The 25,090-nt window shown below is 40.5% G+C and overlaps 3 protein-coding genes across 5 annotated transcripts; all 3 read right to left on the reverse strand.

The window, feature by feature from the left end:
* Positions 1 to 229: 229 nt before the first annotated feature.
* On the reverse strand, positions 230 to 18,651 carry cpne1 (copine I). Of its 3 annotated transcripts, none has more exons than XM_055508978.1 (16): positions 18,493 to 18,651; positions 7,172 to 7,300; positions 6,902 to 7,081; positions 6,481 to 6,555; positions 6,205 to 6,276; positions 5,899 to 5,982; positions 5,184 to 5,273; positions 5,019 to 5,105; positions 4,846 to 4,932; positions 4,237 to 4,296; positions 3,841 to 3,974; positions 3,542 to 3,596; positions 3,400 to 3,454; positions 2,887 to 3,020; positions 2,567 to 2,803; positions 230 to 2,403 (listed from the first exon to the last, which is right to left on the reverse strand). In XM_055508978.1, the coding sequence occupies exons 2-16, from the start codon at positions 7,298 to 7,300 to the stop codon at positions 2,287 to 2,289; spliced, it is 1,596 nt and encodes a 531-aa protein (XP_055364953.1). In that variant the 5' UTR covers positions 18,493 to 18,651; the 3' UTR covers positions 230 to 2,286. The 3 variants fall into 3 exon arrangements, with proteins under 3 accessions (XP_055364953.1, XP_029006221.1, XP_029006220.1); XM_029150388.3 differs by having other exon boundaries at positions 18,517 to 18,539; XM_029150387.3 differs by lacking the exon at positions 18,493 to 18,651 and adding an exon at positions 8,080 to 8,240.
* Positions 10,472 to 17,958, reverse strand: rbm12 (RNA binding motif protein 12). Its single transcript, XM_055508977.1, has 2 exons — positions 17,936 to 17,958; positions 10,472 to 14,425 (listed from the first exon to the last, which is right to left on the reverse strand). The coding sequence occupies exon 2, from the start codon at positions 14,395 to 14,397 to the stop codon at positions 11,701 to 11,703; it is 2,697 nt and encodes an 898-aa protein (XP_055364952.1). The 5' UTR covers positions 14,398 to 14,425; positions 17,936 to 17,958; the 3' UTR covers positions 10,472 to 11,700.
* A 433-nt stretch (positions 18,652 to 19,084) lies between the features above and the next one.
* nfs1 (NFS1 cysteine desulfurase) lies at positions 19,085 to 24,921 on the reverse strand. The gene is made up of 13 exons (XM_029150409.3): positions 24,424 to 24,921; positions 23,936 to 24,012; positions 23,708 to 23,824; positions 23,501 to 23,584; positions 22,975 to 23,127; positions 22,796 to 22,889; positions 22,543 to 22,677; positions 21,596 to 21,753; positions 21,400 to 21,505; positions 21,183 to 21,264; positions 20,823 to 20,906; positions 20,483 to 20,572; positions 19,085 to 20,407 (listed from the first exon to the last, which is right to left on the reverse strand). The coding sequence occupies exons 1-13, from the start codon at positions 24,527 to 24,529 to the stop codon at positions 20,344 to 20,346; spliced, it is 1,350 nt and encodes a 449-aa protein (XP_029006242.1). The 5' UTR covers positions 24,530 to 24,921; the 3' UTR covers positions 19,085 to 20,343.
* Positions 24,922 to 25,090: the final 169 nt, after the last annotated feature.

A 25,090-nucleotide genomic window follows, 5' to 3' on the forward strand; every position in this document is an offset into this window, starting at 1 on the left:
CTAATAGGAATGCAAAAAAATAAAGTATTCTAATTTAAATCTTCACAGTGGGATGTGCAAACTACTACAAACAACTAGAGATAAACACAAAACTGCCACAAACATTGTGGCACTGGTTTTGTGGGACCCGGTCCTATTTAACCAGACAGAAAAACCTGTGATGACCTAGAACTAGCGTTTACTCTACCATCTTTAATCTTTAACTATAAGACAATAAAGAAAAAAAATATTTATTTTACTTCCCCAAGTTCTTTTATTATTAAACATCAAAGGCAATGTTGATACCGACATGTCATTTCTGTTTACTCTGGTTTCATATTACTGGTTAGTTAGTAGCAGACACTATTTACTTTTTTCTGTGATGCTTATGAAAGGTGTGGTTTTCCCATTAGAAGCTTTTCCTCCTTTTCTAAATGAAATCACAGCCTTTTGGGACAATACAGCATATTCAGCAGAGCTCACAATATTTCTATGATCATTGCTTGATTAACATGCATGAAAACAACAGGTTTTGATTGTTGTATTTCTACAGTAAACATGAAAAAAACTTGCCCTTCAACAAAAAAAAGAATATAAAAAAATAAAAGACAGGATTTTGGCAATGAAGAAGAAAAATAACCTTGTGGCAGCCTGACAACACAGAACATTTTCCTTGGTCATAAAAAACACAGAAGCAAACATTTCCCCAATGTTCCTATTAATTAGCTCCAGAGCCCACACAAAGATTTATTAATCTATTACTCCAAAAATAAAAAAAGTATAAATTGCATAGAGTTGGAATTCTGTAAGTAAATAGGTATGATGTTTGCATTTGTTCCCACAAAGTAAAATAACTGTCGTAAATCGTAACAAAATAGATCATGAGATGATCAAGTGCATTTTTCTGATAACAGACAAATGATCTTCCCAGACCAGTATGTCCACGTTTTATCTCCAATCCAACTGGCCACAATTATATGGTGGATTATAGTAGATTTATGGGTTACAAGACACTGCATGAAACCTGACTGATAAAGTGTACATGCTTGTTTCTTTTACGATACATAACCTAATTCTCCGTCCTCAGTCGTGTGTATTCTGTGCTGTGCTTGCTACCACATTTTCTAAGGCACATGTGCAACATGGCCTCAGACCCTCGACCGTAACATGAATAAACGAGAATCTTATTTACTATGAAGTGATTTAGGCACGATTTAAACTTAGAGGCACTTGAATGTTTGACCTTTTGCTTCATCAGGGTCAAGTCAATGTAAAGCAGTGTTTTTGAACAAAATTGGCACAAGTTAACAATAATGTCAATAAACATAACTGTATTTAAACACCTAAAGGCAATCAAAAGGCACGTCATAAGTAGCGTAAGATAACCAAAGTAGAGAAGTGTATGGACTCTACTTAGCTACATTTCTTAACTAACCGGTACTGAAAAACGTGTGATTATTTAGATTGCTGTGCATCCACTCCCAGTGACACAACTGCAGTCAGGGAAGTTTAACAGCATTTATAAAAGCAGCTCAGTGATGACGCAACAGGATGGCTGACCTGCAAACTACAATACAATAAATGTGCTTTACTGGTGGCGGGTGGTGGTTTTAGACCCATTTTAGGAACCGCAGACAGATACATACAGAAGTGAATACAAGAGGAAAGTGCTAAAGGTGCTGATAAAAGCAAAAAAATCCCACAGTGATGAAAAGAGTTGTCTGGAAGAATCATAAAGACTACACAACTCTATGTTAAGGCCAAAGTCGTAATAAAAGCTATAGGAGTTAAGTGATATGAGTATTTGATTCTAATACCATTTCCAGCATGTTGTGTATAGATGCAAAGGCAAAGTGCAAAGTGACGATACAGTATATGATTGATGATGCAAATCAAAGCCAGTGTTACTAATACGCACACACTTTAGTGTTGCTCTTATTAAGCCTGGCTTGTACCAATTCTCTCTCTTAAAACAAAGCCAATACAGCTCCAGCTCTCACAAGGATGCTGGCGTTGTTCTCATCATAATGAAGAGAGAAAGTAGAGGCACAAAAGTTGAAAACTGTTGCATAGTAGCGTAAAAGCAGCAGAAGGAATTGATAATCTATGCTATACTACGAAATAATCAGAGAAAGCAAAGTGATTATAAAAAGGCCCCTGGAATCTCAAGCTGACTGACAGATTTTGGAGTAACTATTGGTCCACTTTAAATGTAGGGGTAGAGCAGAGGAGTGTGGTGGTCTGGAATGAAAGTAGGTCAGACCTCCATCTTAAGGGGGTCGGCCTGAGGAAAGCAGAGGATGAGATTCAGATTCTTGGGGGCACTTGAGCTTTAGGTGGTTCAAGGCCTCTCATCTTGAAATAAGAGACGAGTTGGTTTGGAACCTCAGCGAGGACAGACTGAGCCAGAGCTGCTGCAGGAGCCTACAAAGAGAGCGAGAGAAATGAGAAGTTAGTGTAACTGTTTCCCTTAGTCTCAGGGGGGATGTCTTCTCACTTGCATCAATCTTTTCTTGTTCATAACAGCAGCTGTAAACACTGATTGGGAAAATCTGCAGTTTTTATGTAGAAACACAGCCAGGCTTACATCTTTGAACTGTTTGAATGGGACGAACTGGACAATGTCTCTGGCAACAGGCACTCCTGATGTTGACTTAAGCACACCATTGTCTCCATCCAGAAGCTCCATGGCCTTAAAATCTGCTGGTCCCACCCCCACGATGATGATAGACAGGGGTAGCTGTGATGCCTGAACGATGGCGTCGCGGGTCTGGTCAAAGTCAGTGATCTCACCATCAGTGAGGATTAGGAGCACGAAGTATTGCTGCAGAGAAATGAAGGCAACAGTCAAGGTCTGAATGAATCTGGTGTATTTTGTTGTTGTTGCGTTTTTGTGGGCGTCCTCACAGAGGCATTATTGGTCTGTGCAGCAGCACTGGCAATTGAAGCTACGTGGTTGATGATGGGAGAGAAGTTTGTGGGTCCAGAGAGATGAAGCTTAGGCAGAACCATCCTGTAGGCTTCAACTATACCCTGGATACCTGAAGACAGAGGAGAAAGCTTATACAGATAAAAGCAAGCATAACGTTGAATTATCCACAGATTGTCCACCAAGATCTGAGCCTGATTTTTATAATGAGCATTCCTGAAAATTCACATCAAGTTACTTTTGAATATCAAATAAATAGTTAGAGAGTGTTCTCGTATATACTACATAAACAAAAAGGAAATTAAAATGTTATTATTGGAGTGGGCGATAATTTTTGGGAAGCGAGGACATTTCTCAAAACAAACAAAGATGAGATATAGATTTAAGGTTGGGGCTTGGTTGGGTTGGGGAGAAGCTAGGCAAGTCTTACTGTTCATCAGTGGCTGCCCTCACAAATGTAGACTAGAAAGACGTGTGTGGTGTGTGTGTACCTTGGCAGAAGGGGTTAGCGGGGTTGAAGTTAAGGGCAAACTGGTGGTGTGCAGCCTGTAAGATCAACAACACAACAGTTCAGTAAAGCTGCCACACTGGTCTCTGTTCGCCGTGTCGCTGGTTGATAATGAGAAAGCTGACCTGGAAGTCTGGAGGCAGTTTGGCTCCAAAACCAAAAGCTGGGAACAGTTTATCACTGAAACCGGTAAGAAAAATTACCACAGTCACATATACAATAAAAGTAGTGTAGGGTAGAAAGTTACAAGGTTTAGAATGCAGGATTTAGGATATGTAATAAAACCAGGGGCAAATAAGCTCTAGTTCATACAGCACAGTCTAGTAGTATGAATAAGATGTAAGGTTCAGGGGTTGAGGATCTCTGCACAATGTAAAGGTTGGTTTATAGTTGAAATCCATAGTTTGTATAAATGTGTACTGACGTGTCATAGTCTTGGATCACCTGACCCACAGACCAAAGGGCACTCAGGTACTGGTTCAGACCATCTGGACTCATATAGTGGAGGGACTGGGGTGTGCGGGGATCACCGTTAGAGCCAGTAAAGTCGATTCCCACCTACATGGTTAACACAACATTCATTTATGAATGACCACCTACTGTACAAACATTTAATCATTATTTATATACAATTATTTCTTCAGGCCACTTCATAACTAATCAGCATCAAATGAGTAACATGACATAAATAATGTGATGTTTGTAACATAATATAAAATTAATATATAGTCTAACACATTAGCACCAAGATCCATGAACTAAACACGAAGATGAATGTCGTTGGTGATGGAATAAAATATGTTCTTTCATGATGACGTACAGTGAAGTTGAGCTGGCAGCCGCCCATCACATAGTCCAAGAAAGAGTACTGAGCGGTCATCTGTGTGGATACAGATTAAAAGGAAATCATGTTACACTGTAGTGACTAATGAGTAAGTGAATCTTAAAAATTGAAAAGGCAAACAGTGTGTTTATAATATCTATATATATATATATATATATATATATATATATATATATATATATATATATATATATATAAGCTAAGATTAGTCCTTTATTCATCCCACAATGGGAAAATTTCCATGTTGCAGTAGTACAGTTATTAAACAAGAGCAGGATCAAAATTATGTACAATACATGATGAAAAACTGGTCTTTCTGACAATGTGTGTTTGACAATAGTCTGTTATGCTTATGTTTGAATTTACATGTGCACATTGTCAGACAGACCAGTTTGTCATCATTAAATTTTACAGACACGTCATTAGGACCTAATATACTGAACTTTAAGTGTGAAAAGCATAATAGGGAACCTTTAAGAGGAAATGTGGTCACATGCTCAATAATTAGTCACTGTTTTCAATCTACGAATTTACAATAAACAAACAACTTCAGCTCCTGGTTTGGAACTGGTTTGCAGTCAATACCTTGCAGCTCTTCACACAGACCACTCCAGAGTTTTTATAGCTTTTCTTTTTCTTCTGTTTATCGGGGTGGATACAGTCAAACTCCACCTAAGGGCAAATGAAACAAAATCATGTGTATTAAACGCCGTCATTTAAATAGTGAATAGGACAATGTTTATTAACAAGGAACATACCGGAGCATTCTGCAGGTCAGAAGTTTTAGTGGTGAAAGAACCGATCAGATCATGAGTTCCATCACTGTCATAGTCAGAACAATCCACCTGAAGGAAGGAGGAGAATGTATTTATATGCTGAGGTTCAGATTGTTCTGATCAAGTGTGGATTTTGATTGGTGGAACCTTCAGGGCTCTGTTGAGGTCACTTGAGCAGAACGTCTGGAGAGGAATAGTGAACTTCTTCCACGAGGGATTAAGATTGTTCTTCACCACCTAAAACACACAACAAACAATTCCCAGCGTGGTCATCCACACTGTCAACAACGTCTGATGTAATTGAAGCTGTAGTATAAATAAGGATCACTATGCTGAGAATGTAACTGTACTGAACCAACAATGGAAGAGAACGGTGGGAACACTGAGGCTGAACAAGTTGTCTATGGCTGCATCTGATCTTTGTTTGCAACTGACTGACTACAACAAAAACTGGTTTTGCTGGCCCAACAGCCACTCAAACCTACCTAATGTGTATGTTGCAATACTTTATTCAAGCTCAGCCCCAGGATGTCAAACCAGTGAGAAGAGCACAGAGAAACATATAGGCTATAGAGACTGAATTTAAAAGGTCGTAAACAAACAGTGGTGATGACCTATGACCAGAGGCACATAATTGTGCTTCCGCCTACTGTGCAGTTGACATGCTCAAAGGAGGAGGCAGCAAACATTTGCAGTTATGCTGCTACAGTATGACCAATAAAACCTCAGTTTAAACACATTCCTATCTAAATAATAAAGCTTTGAGGACATATGTGTATGACAGTCTATGTAACAAGGACTAATACATCAATTATTAAATAACAGTTAAACTCCAAAAGAAGCAGCAGCAGGATGCACATACCTCTGTTCTATGGACCAGATGCCACTTTCCATCATCTCCTTGTTTAAAAAATTCCAGGAATGGATCAGACTTTCCAAATGTATCCTGAACAGAAAACAGACAACATACGGCCAACTCATTAACAGCATGTGTATACTACAAGTAATTGGTAGGTAAATATGAACTTCCTTCAGCAAAGGTACTTCTGCGTGATATGGGGTTTAACAGTGATCAGACATTGGCTTTAAATACCATCGTACAGAGGTGGAGAAAATATGCAAGAACAAAAAAGATAAGCAGCAGAAAATAAAGGAAACACAGACTTACCTTCTTATCCAGGTTTTTGGCCGACAGCTCCAATTCAATTGCTCTGTTGTCCTTCATCTCCTCTGCTGTGACCTTCACAAAATGTGTTTACTTGATTTTTGAACGTATCAGAACGATTTTATCAGATACTCTACATGTAAAAAGAAATGAATCTAACAAACTGTTGTAATGCCTTAAAATGCTATATCAAATTATAAGCTTGTAATGAATTGAAGGATCAAAATTCTAATTCTAATTCATGTTAATGCTCTTTGCCATCACAAACACATTACATACAGTGATGGTGCCCTTCCCTGCAGGTTTGTCTTTCTTCAGTTGCAGAGGTCTGGTCAGAGTTTTACTGGAAACAATCTAAAACACACATAGGAGATTGTTTTTCAGCTGTATTTATGACAACTGGATCCCATCCTGTATCACCATCATACTGTAGCTACAGCAGCAAGAGTGCTATGGCTAAAAGCACCTCATATGCATTTTATTAATTTGTTGTTTTTACACTTCTTTTCCAGCAGAGGCGGACACAAACAAAAAGAATGCTCTGCTAAGTAAGAGTGCAATAACTCGAAGCAGATGGTCAGTAAGATGATACGGTTTTAAAAGGATGCTGATTGCATGTGACTTTGGGGATAAGCTATGAAAGCATGTTTGAAGAGACTGTGGTACGATGGTTTGGGGGTAAACCCGGTCTAATACACACCTGTCCAAGTGTTAGCTCTGCCCCTCCCAGGAAGTCGTCATGTTTGAGGTCAGAGGAGGAGCTGTCAATGTCGTAAACCGCCAGCTTCAGATTTTGCACTGTCTCAAAATGATAATCCACCAAAAGATGCTGACTGAATGACGGATTGGAGCAGTTCTTCACTCGCTCTGTACGACCCAGCTAACAGAGAAAAAGGACAAAATATCTCACTGATAACAAAAAACTGAAGTGAAAGCAGTTTGTCCTGTGGTGTCTGTCATGTTACTGTACCTCAACCCATTTATCTCCTCCTGAACTCTGCAGCAGCACACACAGAGGATCAGACTTTGAGCCAACATCCTTGTCCAGAAGGTTAGAGCAAGAGATGGACAGCTCCACTTTAGTGACACACTCCGCCATCTGTGGGGGGACAGAAACCCAACATCACTGCATTAGACTTGGATGTTGTTAAGATTCAAACAAGCAAACTTTGTATCTGTGTAAGTGTTCACAATAACGTAGCTGCAAGCAGCTCAAACCTTCACCGATCCGCAGCGACTTTGATAAAACCACAGCTTCCTGTGAACGACCAAATCTCTCTTGCTTCACACCGTTTCCCCAAAACAAACCTCCTGTCATTCTTCTCCCACAACAGAAACCAATTAAACCCCAGTGCTGACTGACAGTCATAACAGATGAGTTCAATGAACTGTCCACACTGTGTGACACTATGACCATAGGTGGATAAAAAGCAATCAAACAATAATGCACATTTATCTGAAACAAACATCAAACGGTCTGCAAACATTGTTACATTTTAATTACAGCTTTTGTATTTAAAGTAGAGACCATACACCAGAAGTGACTGGCTTCCAAATTACGTTTAGTCGAGTTTCAAGTCTTCATTCACTAATTACTCAATCTCTTATATGACTCGATAAGTGTGACGGCAATGTGGTTCGAGAAAGAGCTGTTCAAAAGTTTATCGCACTCATCAACCGAAGCTTTAGAACAGATTAGCCAACTGAACCAACAGTTTCCCGTCTCCCATGCAAACACGCTGTGTCACCACATCGCCTTATTGCTGCTAACGTTACTTCACACTAGAAGAGCAAACGCCCAAATGCAGCACAGCTGCACAGTCTGGGACGCGAAGAGGCACCAGAATAAACGGAATAAACCAAACCAGGCGTACTAACCTTTATCCGATCAGCCCCAGAATAATCACACAAATATTAACCACAGTTGGCTGCTGGACAACTATTATATATGTTTATGAGTCAGAAAAGGGCCGTTCCTTTCCGTTGTGCAGGTTTGGCTGGAAGGGAGCGGCTCGTAAAGGAGCTGCCATCCGATTGAACCAGTAGTTGCATGCACGCAACCTGATTGGACAAACTGACTGCCAGTCACACGCTTCAGCGTTCAGGTTGAGATTACGATTGGTTAATGTTCACATCGTCTCTAAATACGGCACTTCCGACCAAACGCTTTCAGAATAAAAGCGGCATTATAGCAGTCAATCCTAGGCATCACGTTCGCTCCTGCAGTAAATCAGCAACAGCTACACATCAGTAAATTACACAGTGCGCATTTCAAAACATTATTTATTCTTCACCTGGGAATTAAAAGCACTGTCCACCGACCTTAAGGAGCTCAACCTACTCCATCAGCCTCAGAAATAGAATATCCACCAGCACACTTTTCTTGGACTAAAGGCAATAACCCAAAGAGCAAATATCAAAAATAATATGTAAAACATTAAAGCTCAAAGTTCTTGGTCTGTATAATTTCCAGTACAGTACAACTATACTCCTCCATACTTTTTCACCATTTTATCTTTTGAATGGTTGCAAAAAAGTGTAGAAAATAAAGCAGGCGACAGTCTTGCTTGTGCGACCTGCAGATAAAGCTGGTAAAGGCACCTTTGCAAGCTCAATGAACGTCGACCCATAAAAGTTCAGTTCTTTTATGTTGTAATTGCAGAAAGCTGAAAACCCTGCTATTACTACAGCAGCAGAGAAAATATTAAGCTTGATGAACTAGACTAAAATAGTCACAGGAAAAAAATGGAAGCCGCACAAACCAACCTTCGCACAGAGGAAGAAACAATTAGGTTTAATTTTATTCATCCTTTACAGCACAAATACAGTGGAGTGGGAAAAGGCTCTGGAGCAGCACATCATGAGCGAGGAGCAGATGGAAGAGAACAAAACACAGGCACAAATACTTAATTTACAGGTCTCACACTTGCATCAGCTCTTATTCTCACATATTGACTTCCTGCCACCACAGGCCACCTTCCACTCATTGACATGCTCATCTACAAAGTAGTCTCCACCAACATAGCACTGCAAATTAACATTAACAGTCTGATCAGATTCCTGAATTATATATGGGCAATTGTTAAAACTATATCTGCTGTTTATCTACGAGAGCATCTTCAAAACTCACCTGCAACTCCTTTCTTTCTGGGGGTAATATCTATATGATGATAATGTTATCTCCATTACACAAACTCTCATTGTTTGCAGAGACCAAGCTGAACACCAGGACTTATCGCACACGTATATGTAAACAACTAATCTCTGTTCCTGTTTGAAGGTTGACCAGTTCCTTCAAGCAGCACGACATTTCTATTACTGATAACTAAGAATTCAGTAGTAGAACTGAATATAAACTGTGCACTAAACAAAACTTAAATCACAATATATCCACCACAAAACTGAAGCACAGTTGCAGAATCTGTTAAGACACTTAAATTTACAATAAAAAGGTTTACATCTGGCAGGTTAATATCTAAATTTTAACTTAATACCTTTATTCTCTTATTTGTGCTTTGTCCTGTGTTCTCCGAAGAAAAAAAAGGCTCCATGATGAAACCACCTAAACAAAAATGTTACGTGACATTAAACTAGGTTAATTTAAACCGATCATAACTTGCCTAATGCCTACAGAGGTTTACCTACATGAGCGATATAAAACCCTTTTGATTACAGAGGATTTTACAGGACTTCTCACATTATTTTATAGCATTTTCATAATTTCCCTCAGTCATCTAAACTTCTGGAGGAGGCACAGGCTTTAACACCGGTGATGAAGCTAAAGACAAGTCAGATGTAGGAACGTGTACCATTAATAGTTCACAGCGTGAGACCAGCTGGAACCCACGTATTAGCTCGTCACACAGTCATCCAATAAAAATGTGCTGCATTTTACTTGAAATTGGCCTGTCATCAGTTAGCATATGCTTGTTCAATATTTGACTATAACACATACTGACCATACAATAAATGGCCAAAGAGGTTTCCCCAAGATTCAGAATTGGGCTGTAACAATTTAAAGTCAACAAATGTATAGGATATTATGTTCTTTCATAATGCATTGGGTCTGAAATCTACTAGAGGGTGTAGTTTGACAATATTTTTTTGAAAATCAAAGACATATGCCTTTTATCTACAACTATACTCTGGGAACAAAATAAATGATTTCCAGCAGTGTTTAGCTTCATGGGTCTGTAATTGAACTGAAGATATTGACAACCAAAGAAAAACTAGATCCATGAACAGTGACGAGCAGACAGTGAGAAAGAGCTCATTTCAGGTGCACATCAGGAATGTCCTTTTATTTATCAAAGAAAAGGAGACTCCACACCATGTATGGTTACATGATCATACAAGCTTGTTTACACGGACAATATAAACAAAAACTTGCTTTAAGATGAAAACATCCAAAAGGATAATCAAACATACCTCAAAAAGCTACCAAACTAAAAACACTACAAATATCATCTTAGCACTCTACAGTCCAAACACCTTCTGGACATATGGTGAGAAAGGGTTGGGTTGAGGGTGGCATTAAACACAGCATTATCAGAAAATATGACAGTATCAGCGGCACCAAGTCATTATTTACAAAATAAAACGGCAATCTGTCCATCGCTCATCCACAGACCACTCTTGCAACACATAATTGTATCATTTTACCATAGCAACAGGGTGTCATGTCAGCCTGTTACACTGACAGTACAGCTTGATGTCAGTATATTTTTTTACCATAGCAATGGGCATATCAACATTGCACTACAGCATGTGAGCATAAACATTTTATCATAGCAACACAGCTTTTTATCACATTTTCAAAAGCAACAGAGGATGTAAAGACCATAGCAAATGATAAGGTAAAGACATTACCACAGCAACAGAAACGGAGACTTTACCATGGCAACAGATAATGTGACGATTTAGCCATAGCAACATCGCATAAACATTTTATAATGGCAACATACTGGGGCAACTCACCATTCTTCCATAGCAACAGAGCATGTAAAGGTAGTTCCATAGCAACATAGCATGTCAATTTTAAACCACTGCAGCACAGCATTGTGAGCGCATACAGAAACAATATTCAATTTTAATCATTTTACCACAAAACAAGTGAGTACGTTCAGTGTGAGCTCTGGACATAATTTGACAAAAAGCTGCATTGTCAGAGACAGGGTCAAAAAAGAACCAAAATTGTGCCAACATTATCATTTCATCGTCATCATCAGTTTGTGCTACCAGAGTCAGCAAGGAAGCTGCAGGAAATGTCAAAGTCTGGATTAAAGGTTTCCTTAAAGACAGATTGCAGGGCAACATGGCTTACCTGCCATCATCACAAGCAAGAAGAGAATGTTCAGTGATGACTCACAGTTAGCGAACAGGGAAAGGTCAAAACTGTGTCATGGGAAGGTCATGTACGTTTTTGTTGGCTATGTTCCACTTGAATCATCGATCCAGGTAGTTTTAATATGTTTAACTAGATTCAGTTTAAGAGGGGCTTTAACCCAGGCTTATTTTGACCTTGCGTGCTCCAATAGGTCGGTCGTTGAGGTCCATAACAGCAGCGGCAGCCTCCTCATGGCTCTGGAAAGCTACCATTGCCTCGCCTGTAGGCAGACCTTTCTCACTAAACTGTAGGCAGACTGAGCCTGGCAGCACTTGGTAGCCATAGAAAAAGTCCATAATTTCATCCACAGTTACAGTAAACGGCATGTTCTGAAGCTTTACAATAGTTGGGCCAGCAGCCCCACGTTGAGTGTTGGGATTATTAGGTACTCCAGGGGCTGGCTGGTTATGGAGATCAGATCCTGGCGTAAAGACTTGTGGCACGCCAGCGTTTCCACCCCCTGGACGTCCTTGGTTATTAGCTCCTCCCCCTCGATTTTGTCCAACACCTCCTTTTCTGTTGGCATTATCAAATGGTGCTAAGCCTCGTAATCCATCCTGGCCAAATGGACCACCTCCTCCACTTCCAGGTCGAAAGCCTGGTGGCTCTAAGATTGGAGCTCCAGGAAGACCAGCAACAAGTGGAGGAGCTACACCCAGATTCATATCCAACCCAGCTGCTAAAGGAGGAAGAGGAGGAGGTCCCGCTAAACCATTCCCTGGGGCTGAGAATGGAGTCACAAAGGGAGCATTGTTGAGATTCCCCATGGTGTTTCTGAGAAAGTTAAACTCCTCCCCACTAATCCCAGCAAATGGGTTGATCTGCGGCTGCTGGGGACTGGGCTGTGCTTGTTGAGGCTGGTTCTGATTTTGGTTTTGCAAGTTTTGGTTGCGTTGGCCCCTCTTGTTCTGTGGAGGTGGATTCCTCTCAATTTCTTTCATCTGCTCAAAGGTAACAAGATGGACAAAGGCATCACGGCCATTCAATTTTTGGCGGTGCAGTCTTTCAGCCTTCCGGGCATCTTCCTCAGTCCTCAACTGAAAGATAGCTTGCCCTAAACCATTGCCATGGCTGTCTGTGAGAACCTTCAGAGTGTCTTCATACAGCCCCACACCTTCCAAGAAAGCACGGACATCCTTCTTGGAGACACTGTATGGAATATTAGTTATGTGTGCGCAATTCCTGGGAACTTTTAGGCCATCTGGGTTCTTACCATCACCCTGTGCTGCTTCACGCTTACGTATGGTATCAATCTTTTCAAGCATTCCCTTTCGGCTGATTGGGTGAACTTGGATGAAACGAGTGCCCATGTACTGCATGTGAGCTCCTAGAGCAGACTTGTAGTCCTGCTCAGTTTGGAATTCAAGAAATCCTTCCCCTGTGGCCCGCCCATTGGGCCCATAGGCAATGTAGATGCTGTCCTCCACAACTGCCAAATTCTTGAAGAATTCCTTTATCTGTTTTTTGTCAGCCTCATAGGGAAGGCCCTTCAGGTAGACACAAAACTCCTGGCGGTGTGGAGATCTAGATCTTCCACGCTGATCCCTGCCCCCTGACCCAGTATTTCCACGACGATGCTGTTGGTCCTGCAACTCATTGCCGTTATTTGATTTACTGCTGTTGTGGGGAGGATGGATGCTCCCACTGTCACCAAGACTGGCCCACTGCCGCTCTGAGCTTGGGGAAATGTCAATAAACCTTTGCCCCATTATGCCGCCTCCCCGCTTTACTGCTTCAAAGCTGTCCTGGGGCGAGAAGAACTTTACCATAGCCCTGCCTGATGGTCGACCTTGGGAATCCCTCTGCAGGCGAACCCCATCCACCCCCAACCCTCTAAAAAATTCCCTGATCTCCACCTCAGAACAAGAGAAGGGCAGGTTTTGCAGGAGGACAAACAACTCATCAGGATTGGCCGCTCCTACACCAGTAGCTGCTGCAGCAGCAGCCTTCATGTGAGCTTGGAGGCCAAGAGATGCCAGGGGAGTTAGAGGATTAAACAACATGGGATTGGGTGTTCCAAGAGGGAGGCCAGAACCTAGTCCTGCTGGAGGAGGGAGGGAAGGGTTGAAAGGAGGCAGGGACGACATATGAGGAAGGTGGGACATAGGAGGGACTGGAGGACCTTGGGACAAAGGAGAGACAGTGGGCACAGGGGGGAGAGAGGATACTGGAGGAGGAACAGGAATTGTGGGTAATGTGGGCATAGGAGGCATTGAAGGCATATTGGTAAGTGGAGGGATTGGTGGGGGGCCTGCATTGAGCGTTGCCAATGCAGTGGTGATTGTAGGTGCTGAACTATAGCTGTTGGGAAAGCTAGGCACCACATTGGCCATAGTGGCTGCTGCCTTGTTGCTTGAGGACTCCTGAGAGGAGCTTGCTGTCGTCGCTAAGGCTGAAGTGTTACTGAAACCCTGGTTTCCATGGCTAGTGCTTCTGCCTGCTGACCCAGACTGCACTGTGGGTATGGAGGCAGCACCCCCTGATCGGTTGGCATTTCCTGCTGTAGGTGCAGCGGTCTCCACAGCACTTGTGCCAGCTTCAAACCTGCGACGGCTCAGTTCAATCATGTTCTGCATTTCCGTCTTGCTACTTAGTAACAGCGACACTTTTGAGCCCTTAATGGACCCACCTGTACGCATCATCCCCAGGCGAGCGTCCTCATCAGTAGCAAAAACAATAAAGGCCTCTCCGTGCTCACCGCCCACGATATGAACTCCCCCATCAGGGATGGTGAGGCCAGAGAAGAAGTGTCTGATGTCCATGGTGCCAGCCACTATAGGCAGACCCTGTAGCCTGATGACTACCGCCATATTGACTGCTAAACAACAGCCCTACAACCTGGGGAGAAAGCAACAACTACTGTCAGATAAACAGCAAAAGACGACCAGTGGTTTCCACATGTTTTCTCAGGAAACTTAGATTTTGCAGCTCAATATATAATTAGCGCTTGTTTTTTAAACTCCTTCACAATACCCCCAAGATCATTTACTTAACTAAACTCATGCAACATATTTGGGTCCTGACATTTGGAAACCAGAGGTGTTTATAAGAATTAGGGGACAAGCTTCAAAACATTGCAAAAGTTTGAGGGGGAAAAAACAAACCAAAAACACATTTTCTCCTCACGTCTCTCGATTGTTATGCATTACAGGTCAACAGTTTAAACAGGAACAATCAATCATTTGAAGATACATCAGAGGGCCTGTCATACAATTAAATTTGCCTAAGTACACTAAGGCCGTTGTTTCATTTGAACGGAATAGTTGCATGCAATACATTTTTTTCAACTTTATTTTCTATGTTTACTGTTTCTACAACGTAAGAAAAGAAGCTGTGTGTTAGGCTGAGTGCAGGATACATTATATAAAATCTAACCAATCGTATGCAACTTGTAACTCACCAATGCAACTAGGTGAGGTTTTTCAGTGTCAAATGCATTTCTATTTAGATAATGAAACCATTGAACCACTGAAACCATTAAACCAAATTAAAGTTTTCCTGCCAGTAGATTCTATGTTAGCTTCTAATAGTTGATGCCTGTTGGCATTATAGGATTTAGAGAAGCTGATTCCGCTTAAAAAAAACTTTTTTATAAATTGCAATGTGTTGTATTTCCACTAATTGATCGCATGGTCTAAGATTTCAGTCTTGCCACCATGCTGTATTTAACCTCAATACAGAACCTATAAAACCAAATCAACCTGTCCAGTTATCCCAACAACCTGCAAACACCAAGGAAAACAGCAAATTTCTCTTAACCAAGAGACCAACAACAAGACAAAAGTGAGCAACTCCTTTTGATTCCTGAATCACCAAGTCAGCCAATGAAACATTTTGGATCCTGATTGTACAGTACGGTGGGAAAAAATGGTAAGCAGCAAATCTTTAACACATTGGTAACAAAGGTTTATCGAGGATCAACAGCAGTAACTTGTCAACGAGAGCGAAAATAGCAAAATGAACCAACAAAAGTTTGACAAAAGCAACCAAAGGACATGTAAACCAGGGTAGCATCCGCATCATTTGAACCAGAGAAATATTAGCATTATACAAACCAGAGCCACATTAGCATTTTATAAACAAGAAAACCATTAGCATTATTTCAACCATAGCAAAATCAGCAACTGAGCCAGCACAATACCACACACAGCAATTAATTAGACGAGAATGGAAACAGAAAAGAGGTATAGAACAACATGTTAGCTAACACCAATTAATATAACTCCAACTGAGTAACAGCAAATGATCAGAGCTCCCACAATCCAATGTCACAACAACCTCTGGATCTTCTGATATCATCTTGAGGTTCAAGTTGTCAAATTAAATCTGATCCTTATCCAACAAACAAACCTTATGTTGTAATAGTTTATACACTCTGAATCTCAAAATGCAAACTCAAACTCTGTACGGTCAGGCTGCACCCAGCAGCTTGCAACAACTTTCAAGACAACACTCCAAACAAGATCATCATTAATCACAAAATACTCAGAAGAACAGACAAAACCTAATCTGGAATTTCAAAACTTTCATTATCAACCTACTATGTCAATCAAAAATATTAATAGCAGGATAATAAATTGTACCAGTAGAAAAAATAGCAAGAGCTAAAAGCCAGAGACAAGCAGAAAGGGAGGTACACATACAGCTACAGTGGCAATACAACTCACAGGAGACCAACACTCAGCATGTCAGAAAACCAAAAGGCAACAATGTAGAATTAAAGAGAAAACAACAGCCCTAATTTGGAAGCTAAAGTACATAAGTCATATGCTAATTAACAAGACCTAACAATAACCTTAAAAAAACAAACTCAAAAGAAGGAATATGTTCAACAGTGTGAAAAAAAGCTTTGTGCCACTAACCTTTACCATTATCCACACAATGCAAGAGCACTAAAACTGTATCAAAAAAGTACATTAATCATTTTACCATTTTCTTACATGAATACATTTAGTCGAAATCTCTTGGTTTCTTTTTGGGGCAACAATCAGTCTCTGTCTGCAACAACAACACATTTAGTCAGAAAAGCTTTTGGCTTCTTTGGGGGGCAACAATTCCTTCTTCCTGCACCAACAGGAAGAAGGTTGAGATGTGTTACAGTAGGCATATCTTCCACAGAACCCTGATCTGAACATGATGGAGACAGACTAAGCCTCATGAGACAAAGAGAATGAAGAAACCTGAAAATCAGTGACATGATCTTTGTATCTACCTGTGTTGGACTTAAAACTAGTACTCAAAAAAACTAAAGCTCTGTTCATTGTACAATAAGTTGTTAAATGATAAATTGATTTTTTTTTAAAAATCAATATTTATAAAATCATATTTTTCCAAATCAAGTGTCTAGGGGTTATATAATTTCGCTCATTGCCCTTTATTTAAATTCACGGGGTGAAAGTCTGCTTAATGTCTGAGCTTAAATGAACATCTTAACCCACACAAACTGGCATTGGAAGTTGCATTAAAGAAATTCTATCAATTTCTTTCATTATCCAACTACATATAATTACGAAGAAGACTTACATGCACTTTAGTAACAAGGTTTCTGAGAGAAAACAGGTCAAGAGTTTACATCCACTGGAGGAACCTGATTACTTTAAAATCTGTAGATATGTAATTAGATTTTCCTAAACCCTAGATCCATTTTTATAGCTTCCTTTTAGATATAGATGTTTTTGCAAGCATCAAACTTATTTTAACATTCATTTGTGGAAACTGACTTATTTAGACTTCATCCAGCTGGCAAACAACAGTGGATAAAAGTGTTGTATTATGCCATACTAAAGCAAATTGAAACACTACTGGAAAATGTGGTAGCTGAAAGAAATAGTATATAAGAAAAGCCAAATGTAGCCAGGACTGGACACGCAACAAACAAAATAACATTCCCTCACACATAAACATTAGCTTAACTGAATGCCTGGCAAGTTCTTTGTATTGTAGAGTTTGAGGGGCAACAGTTTCACCTGTAGTTTTGACATCATGCAGTAAATTGCAAAAAAGAAGAATTAACATGAGACAAGGTAATATGCCAGAAATACGTGTCTGCGATGAAATTAGCTGACTAAACTAGATTCAACTTTTCCTTTCTGCCTATTTTGTGCGTATTCACACTTTGCTGTTTAGAACATATAAAAAGGGAGATATAACCAAAACCCACTATATTCTGGAAACTGCATGCAAGCTCACTGCATCACTAAACAGAGACATCCCAATGTTTAACAACCAGCTAACAGGATCACTGTAAAATCTGTCTCTATGACAACCGTCATTCATCTCCTCATCTGCAACCAGTCTACCTGCTCACAGCAACAGGTTGTGTTGTTGTGGGCCTAGGACGTCACTGACCGGGTGTGTCTTGAGTTGTGGTCTCTTCGGTGGGCAACAGCCGACCGCAGAGTTTCCGAAAATGAGACAAGACAAAGCTGTTCAAGACTTAAATACACACCTCCTTATTAATCATCCTTCAAAACAGGTAAACATCTGTATATAGTCGACCCTAATTGAAATGCTCATTCAACCATTAATAATAACGTGTTGGCTGGGTGGTTAGCTAATGGCTGTAGCAGCTATGAAGACACAATTTTAAACAAACCGACCTAAACGTTTAAAACAAGAAATGCATTCAAATAAAATTGTATTAATAACCGAGCTTCTGCAGAGAGATTCTAAGAGGCAACCTTAACTAGCTAGCTAACTCGCAGCCAAAATAACTGTAGCGAGATTAGCATACGTTAGCTACCTAGGCAGGCTAACCCTCTGTTAGCCATCTAGCTGGTTGTGCTTTGTGCCTGCGTGTGTCGGAGCTGAGCCGCTTGTAGGAAACACGCCTTAAGCGGCTCCCTTCGCGCTCAGCGCCCGGTGTTAATGCATCACTTAGCGGGCTACCGCTGCTGAATTCTTACCGAGAAATTTGTCAACAAACACACTTTAGCTCATGCACGGACCACTCTTCTCAGTTGGTCTTTCAGCTGGCTGGTACTGCACGAAATGTCGGCGCAAGCACCGCGACAGCAGACGATATGATACGAGAAGACGCGATCAGAGTAGCCACGCCCCCTACCGGTCAAACATGGCGTCACTTCATTAGACGGTAATTTTAGGTGGCCCTGCAACGCCTCCGCTGCAAAAATATACTGCTAAGTTCTAAATCCTCTGGGTCCATAGGTTATTTTAGTGTTCAAATTGTTTTTCTCTTGGTTATTGTGTCTTTCAGTTATTATTATATTATATCTTGTTGGAGGTTCAGTCAATAATTTATCTCTTCAAAAGAATGAAAAAATCTGGCTGGGCTTTTTATATATGATATGCAAACGAATTGGGTGTTTTCCATTATCAATGTTTCATATTACCTGTAACAAAGGTAAAAAAAAAGAGTGGATCAGGCTATAAATGCTGCTTTAGCAGTCTATGATAATCTATATAAAATATATAAAAAAAATAAAAATGTTTATGTAAAATGTTAAAATGTTTATATAAAATAAACAGCAAGTACAATTTTACTTTAAATGATGGTTTATTGCATATACATGAAGTTTACTGGATAGTAATATTCACACTGTGCGCAACAGCGGAAGAGAAGTAGATGCTGGAGAACAATAAATACAATAGAAAACCAGTTCCCTACACTGAGAGAACGCAACCTGTATTCATCTACCAGCTTTCAGTGTCTGAATATTCATCATCTCAGAATCAACTTACCATTCACATTAAAAACCTCAGACACACATGATCAAAATGTTACCTCTCAGTATGAGCCACTAAGTCAAAGCTATTTTTACTTTACAACATCTCAAAGAAAACTTCAGCAGTCAGAACATCAGTATTAAAGAGTTCCAGACTTAGAGTTATATTGAACCATCAAGCTTTTTTTATAAACATTGTTTACTTGGAACTGCTGTAGATACACCAACGCAATGCTGTTTTTAACACTGATGTGGCAAGAAAAGCACAAACTGTAAGATAAACTAGCCATAACAGCGCATCACCTTAAAAACCACTCAGGAAACATGTATTATTTACTTATTGTGGCTCAAATATTTGAATCCTGGCATTAGCCAAGGGACTTACGGTAGGTCTGGATCATCACTAGTCTTTGTTCTTATGTGTCCTCAGTGTTGTTGCCCATCTTGGACACTTTGACAAAAGCCTGTATGCCAGATCAGCAGCTCTTTTTCTGGATTGAATTTAACATTTCTGGTATCATTTCGTGTCCACAAATTGCAGATAAATGTGTCTGCATTCCTTTTATAGACATGAGTTGCAATATAGACATAATTCCAATTAGTTACGTGTCAAATTTTAGCTGAGTTCATTGCTTGCATGTTGTTTGTGAAACAGTTTAATGTCAGAAATCTGTCTATAGCAAATGTGATGGAACACATGCTTGACTGTAACTTGGACTTAAAGGATTTCATAATCAGGGTCACAAATGTCAGAACTACTGAAGGTCACCCAGGCTAAAACGTAACAACTGTGATACGAAATACAGATGCTGCAGACTGACAACTTCTTGTGTAAGTAACTGGTATAAAACAGTGGTATCACTACAATGAGCAGAGACTTTCAGAGCACCTAACAGAGCAGGAGATGAAGACGATTCTACAGGGACACAGTGGTACTTCTCTAATCAGACTTCAAGTCAGACAGGAAATTTGTGCGTGTTTGTTTATAGGAAGAAAAAGCTGGTCCGTTCCCAAAATGTCCTAGGAACCATCATCATCATCATCATCGCTGGCAACAGCTAGGGAGGGAATCTAGTGCTGAGTCCATTTGATGCTCTTCAGATCGATGCCTTCCTGAACCATTTCCCACAGAGGACTGACAGAAAAGGAGACACCTATTACTAATCAAAGTACTAAAAGAAAACCAAAAGCAGACTCTAGTCAAACTCACCTCATCTCTCTGAGTCTCTGAACCTGCTGGACACATTTCTCTGCTGTGTAGTCGACCTCTTCTTCAGTCGTGAACCTGCCAATACCAAACCTGGAACACACACATATGTTTCCAGTAAGACATTGAACTAAATTCAAGTCAGCACATAAACCAGAAAAGCTTCTTTCTAGCTCTATATTTTCAATCTATTTAACAAAATATTATTCATTAGCATCATAACTATCAGAATAATAGTCATTTTTACTTGGTCTAATAGTCTTGAAAATATTCAATTATCAATGAAGTCAATTAAGGTCAGACTGTGGCAATAATATTATTAGTAAGGAGACAATGTCTGTACCTAATGGAAGAGTGAGCCAGGTCCTCATCTGCTCCAATTGCTCGAAGGACGTACGACGGCTCCAGAGATGCAGACGTACATGCACTGAACAAACATGTAGGTGAAAGGCCAATTAGAATTCCTGGCTTTACATTCTCATACTGTGTGCAAGTCTATAAAATACCTCAATGTATTTCTCCCCTACATTATATTTCTTTTTAATTAATTTTATTATAATTTTCTTTACATTATTAATTTATGCTGCACCGTGGCTGCCAAGTGATTAATTTCCCCAATGTGGGGATCAAAAAAGTTCAAATATTATTATTTTATTATTTAGAAGTAATAATAATAATAATAATAGGATTTCAATTGTCTGACCTGCCAGATGACAAAGCGACATCTTTCAATGCCATCAACAGACTCTCCCCCTCCACATAAGCAAAGGACAGGTTGATACAGCCTGAAGAAATAAATACAAGGTTAGATACACTCATATACTGCAAATACTGTAATAAGGCCAACAGCAGGACTTTAAATTACTTTGAAAGTTTATGTTAGAAATGAAGCAGCATGTGACACTGGGTTTGTGTTGTACCGGGGTAGCGTTGTTCTGGATCTCCATTCATGACCACATCAGGAATCTCAGACATGATCTTCTGGACCAGACGATTGGCTAACATGGACACTCTGTGATGATCATACTGTACGCATGCAAACACAAATGTTTAGGTCCAGCATACTGTTTTTTGACATTTTTCTGAGTTAGAGGACGGTTGGGTGTGTTTTTGTACCTCCATCTCCTGCTGGGCAATGCTGCAGGCAGCTCCCAGCCCAACAACTAGCGGGGTAGGAACCGTGCCGGAGCGCAGCCCCCTCTCCTGGCCACCCCCACTCTGTAGTGGCTCTAAACGCACACGAGGCCTGCGACGCACATACAAAGCACCCACACCTGTACACCAAGACAGACACACACACACACCGGCATAATAGAGGGTCAGCACGAAGAGAACAAATGTTTTCCCAAACAACATACATTTCTGTTGGTGAGCTGAACTGCACTGAGAGAGAAATGTTTATTTTGAAGTAATTTATTTGTTAAAGTTGTTAGTTCTGTTTTCTCTTCTTGGTGATACATGCAAACTTCATTATGTGCAGTGTAAATACATTGGTAGTCAAAACTAAAAAAAAAAAACAGAAGTAGACTGGAGCAGAGTGCCGCAAATCTCAGCAGTGAGCATGGCAAGAAGCTCAAACCCAAGATTTTTCTGCGGCTTTGTTTGAATTAAAGCATGGCTGAACAGCATTCCCCACATTCCGTTGGGAGTCTTCCAGCTAGATGGGCAAACTTGATACTTGACGCAGTAGACTGCATATTTATAGCAACAAGGAATAAAACTATAATTGTCAGAGATGACATTTGGTGGAATGACAGAGCTGTTATCATCTTTACCAGGGTGTTGCTGCCAGGCTTAAAAAGTCCTCTCTGTGAAACCTAAGGGTAAAGTAAAATAGAACAAGATGTGCTGCCTCACAGCCATAAATAAATCATTTATGTTTGTGGGTTTAGATATAGTGGCTTTGTTATTACTTCAATGACTCTGTCTCACTTATTATGACTTGCACACCACCTGTTAAACATAAAATATGTAGCTCAATACTTTTAAATTTTTTTTAGTTTTTTGAACTAACACTGTGTATAAACAAGGCTAATTAAGTCACAGTTAATCTTAGGCCTAACCTTTGGGTCCATATATTTTGTGACCACTGATTGACATCAGGTCGACCTTCCATTCGGAAACATTGATGGGAATCTTTCCAACCGCCTGAGCAGCATCAGTGTGAAAGAAGACACCTTTAGAACGACAAATATTACCTGTGAAAGTATAAAAGAAACATGTTGAAGGCTCCACATGACCACAGTGAGATAAAACATTAATGTGGGTTGTTTAGGGAATGAAAAACAAATATCATGTTTATGTTGCTGGGGTTACCAATTTCTTTGATGGGTTGCCTGACTCCAATCTCGTTGTTGACAGTCATCACCGACACCAGAGAGGTGTCAGGACGAATGCAGGCCTCCAGCAGCTGAACATACACAAACATAAATTTGCTGAACACATGAAATCATGTTGGTTTTCTGTGCATAATCTCAAAGGAGCATATACTGTACCTCCAGATCTAGCAGTCCATTCTTCTGGACTGGCAGGTATGTGATGCTGAATCCTTCGGCCTCAAGAACCCGACATGAATCCAGAACACATTTATGTTCTGTTTGTGTGGTGATTATATGACGCTTCTTGGCGTGATAGAACCTGGCTACACCCTATAGGATAGGGAAGAGCAGGGTCGCTATTGACTGATTGTACAAACGTATTCTATAGAAACACAGAACTGGTCGTTAGAGTAATGTTCCCTTTAAACAAGTCCTACTGAAGTTCTTACCATTCTTCAAGCAAAGTATATGTTTTCCTTTTGTGTCTACTCGACCTGATCATTTAACTGCACATTACCACATTCATTCACATTCTGCTTCTATTGTTCATGTAGTGTAATTATTAAATCTCCTCATATAGTTCTTATGCTCTTGCTCTGTTCCTAATGTCTTCCTGAAATGTAATTCGCTGGTGCTCATTGTACTGTACAGGAATGAGAATTGCCAGGATAAAGCAATGAAGAGAAAATAAGAAGAGTGTGACCTTGAGGGCCATGTTATTGGACTCAGTGGCTCCACTGGTGAAGATGATCTCTCTGGGATCAGCTCCAATCAGATCAGCTACCTGCTGCTCACACCGAGAGAGAAAGAGACAGACAACAGTCAGATTCAGATTTAATGACATGGCAGGATTATAACACAAATGTTTCCAAATGTAAAATGTTTCTCTTTCAAGCCAAAATGTGTCTACCTTCCTCGCAGTTTCCATGGCTGTCTCACTCTCCCAGCCATAGGCATGTGTCCTAGAGTGAGGGTTGCCATAGAAATTCACCTGGTAGGGTAACATGGCATCCAGGACTCGGGGATCCTGCACACACACAACATTCTTTGATCTTCAGGTGCAGTTACAGTAAAAATAATTGAAAGGACCTCTCTAACATAACTTGGTAGCCATGACAACAGGGTTAGTAACAGTCACCATGGGAGTGGTAGCCTGGAAGTCCATGTAGAGTGGTCGAAGCTCATCTTTCTCTAGTGTACGTTTCTTTATTAACTCTGCAGTAGAAAAAACAAGAACACTTTACTCTGTCCAATGAGAAGTTTTAAAGTAACATTAAACATCTATTTATCTGCAAAATCTCTTGAGACTGTGACACTGCAAAACATTGTGGGTGCTAGTTGTTCAAGCCGTGAGGTGCCACTGCAGAATATTAAGTTATAAAACTGCCTTCAGACACAAAAACAACAAGGCCTGCGACGTAGAGGAGAGCTGTTTGTGTGCTGTGCTCTCTGTCCTAAGACAAGTGATATTACTGTTGTGCCATTGATACATGGTATTACGTCACTCTGTTTATATGCGTTATGAAGTTTCCTGCCTGCCCACTTAACTGCGTCACTTTGGGATTAGCTTCATGCTAGCAGCCTCGAGGCTTATAACTAGATTAATTGGCTCCACAAGGTAGCTACCTTTCTGCTGGGAGCTAACAGGCCTTCCTTCAGAACTCTGCCGGAGAGGGAGCCACGAGGCCGGCCTGAGCAGCCGGACAGCGACGCTCCTGCCCGATGACAGCATCTTGAAGGCAACTGGTTTCAGCTGGAGACCTGCTGACCACCGCTAGCAACAACACGCTGACCGCGACCGAAGCACCCGTGGAAACCGGAATGTCACCGTTGAGCCGTCTGCTTTCGCTGAAGAAAATTTAAAAAGATAATTCACGTTTAAAGACTAAATTGCAGAAGTGAGTGAAGTTTTGCGTGAACAACGTTGCCGCCTGTTAGTTACATCCAGGTCACAGCAAAAAGCCTGGCTGTCAACAACAAGCACTTCCGCTAAGACTTTCAAAATAAAGCTTTTTACAGTCGAAACAAATTTCGAGGGGTGTTAACGAAACACATGTTGTTGGTTCTCCATGAATGTGTAGCTGTGACTCTTTGCTATTTAACCGCAACCCGACGTTATCTAATTCGATGTTGCTACAGTATATACAGTGCATAATTGGCGGAGAAAAGAGGGCGAAATCCGTCCGCACACCCCAATCTGTCATTGGTCACCCTTTGTTGTTTTGGCGTCGATTGGGCGGAACCAAAGCTAATTCCGTCATCTGATTGGCTGCAAACGATAGGTTAGTAAAGT

Source organism: Betta splendens, chromosome 5 (genome assembly GCF_900634795.4).
Source record: "Betta splendens chromosome 5, fBetSpl5.4, whole genome shotgun sequence".
Lineage (NCBI taxonomy): Eukaryota > Metazoa > Chordata > Actinopteri > Anabantiformes > Osphronemidae > Betta > Betta splendens.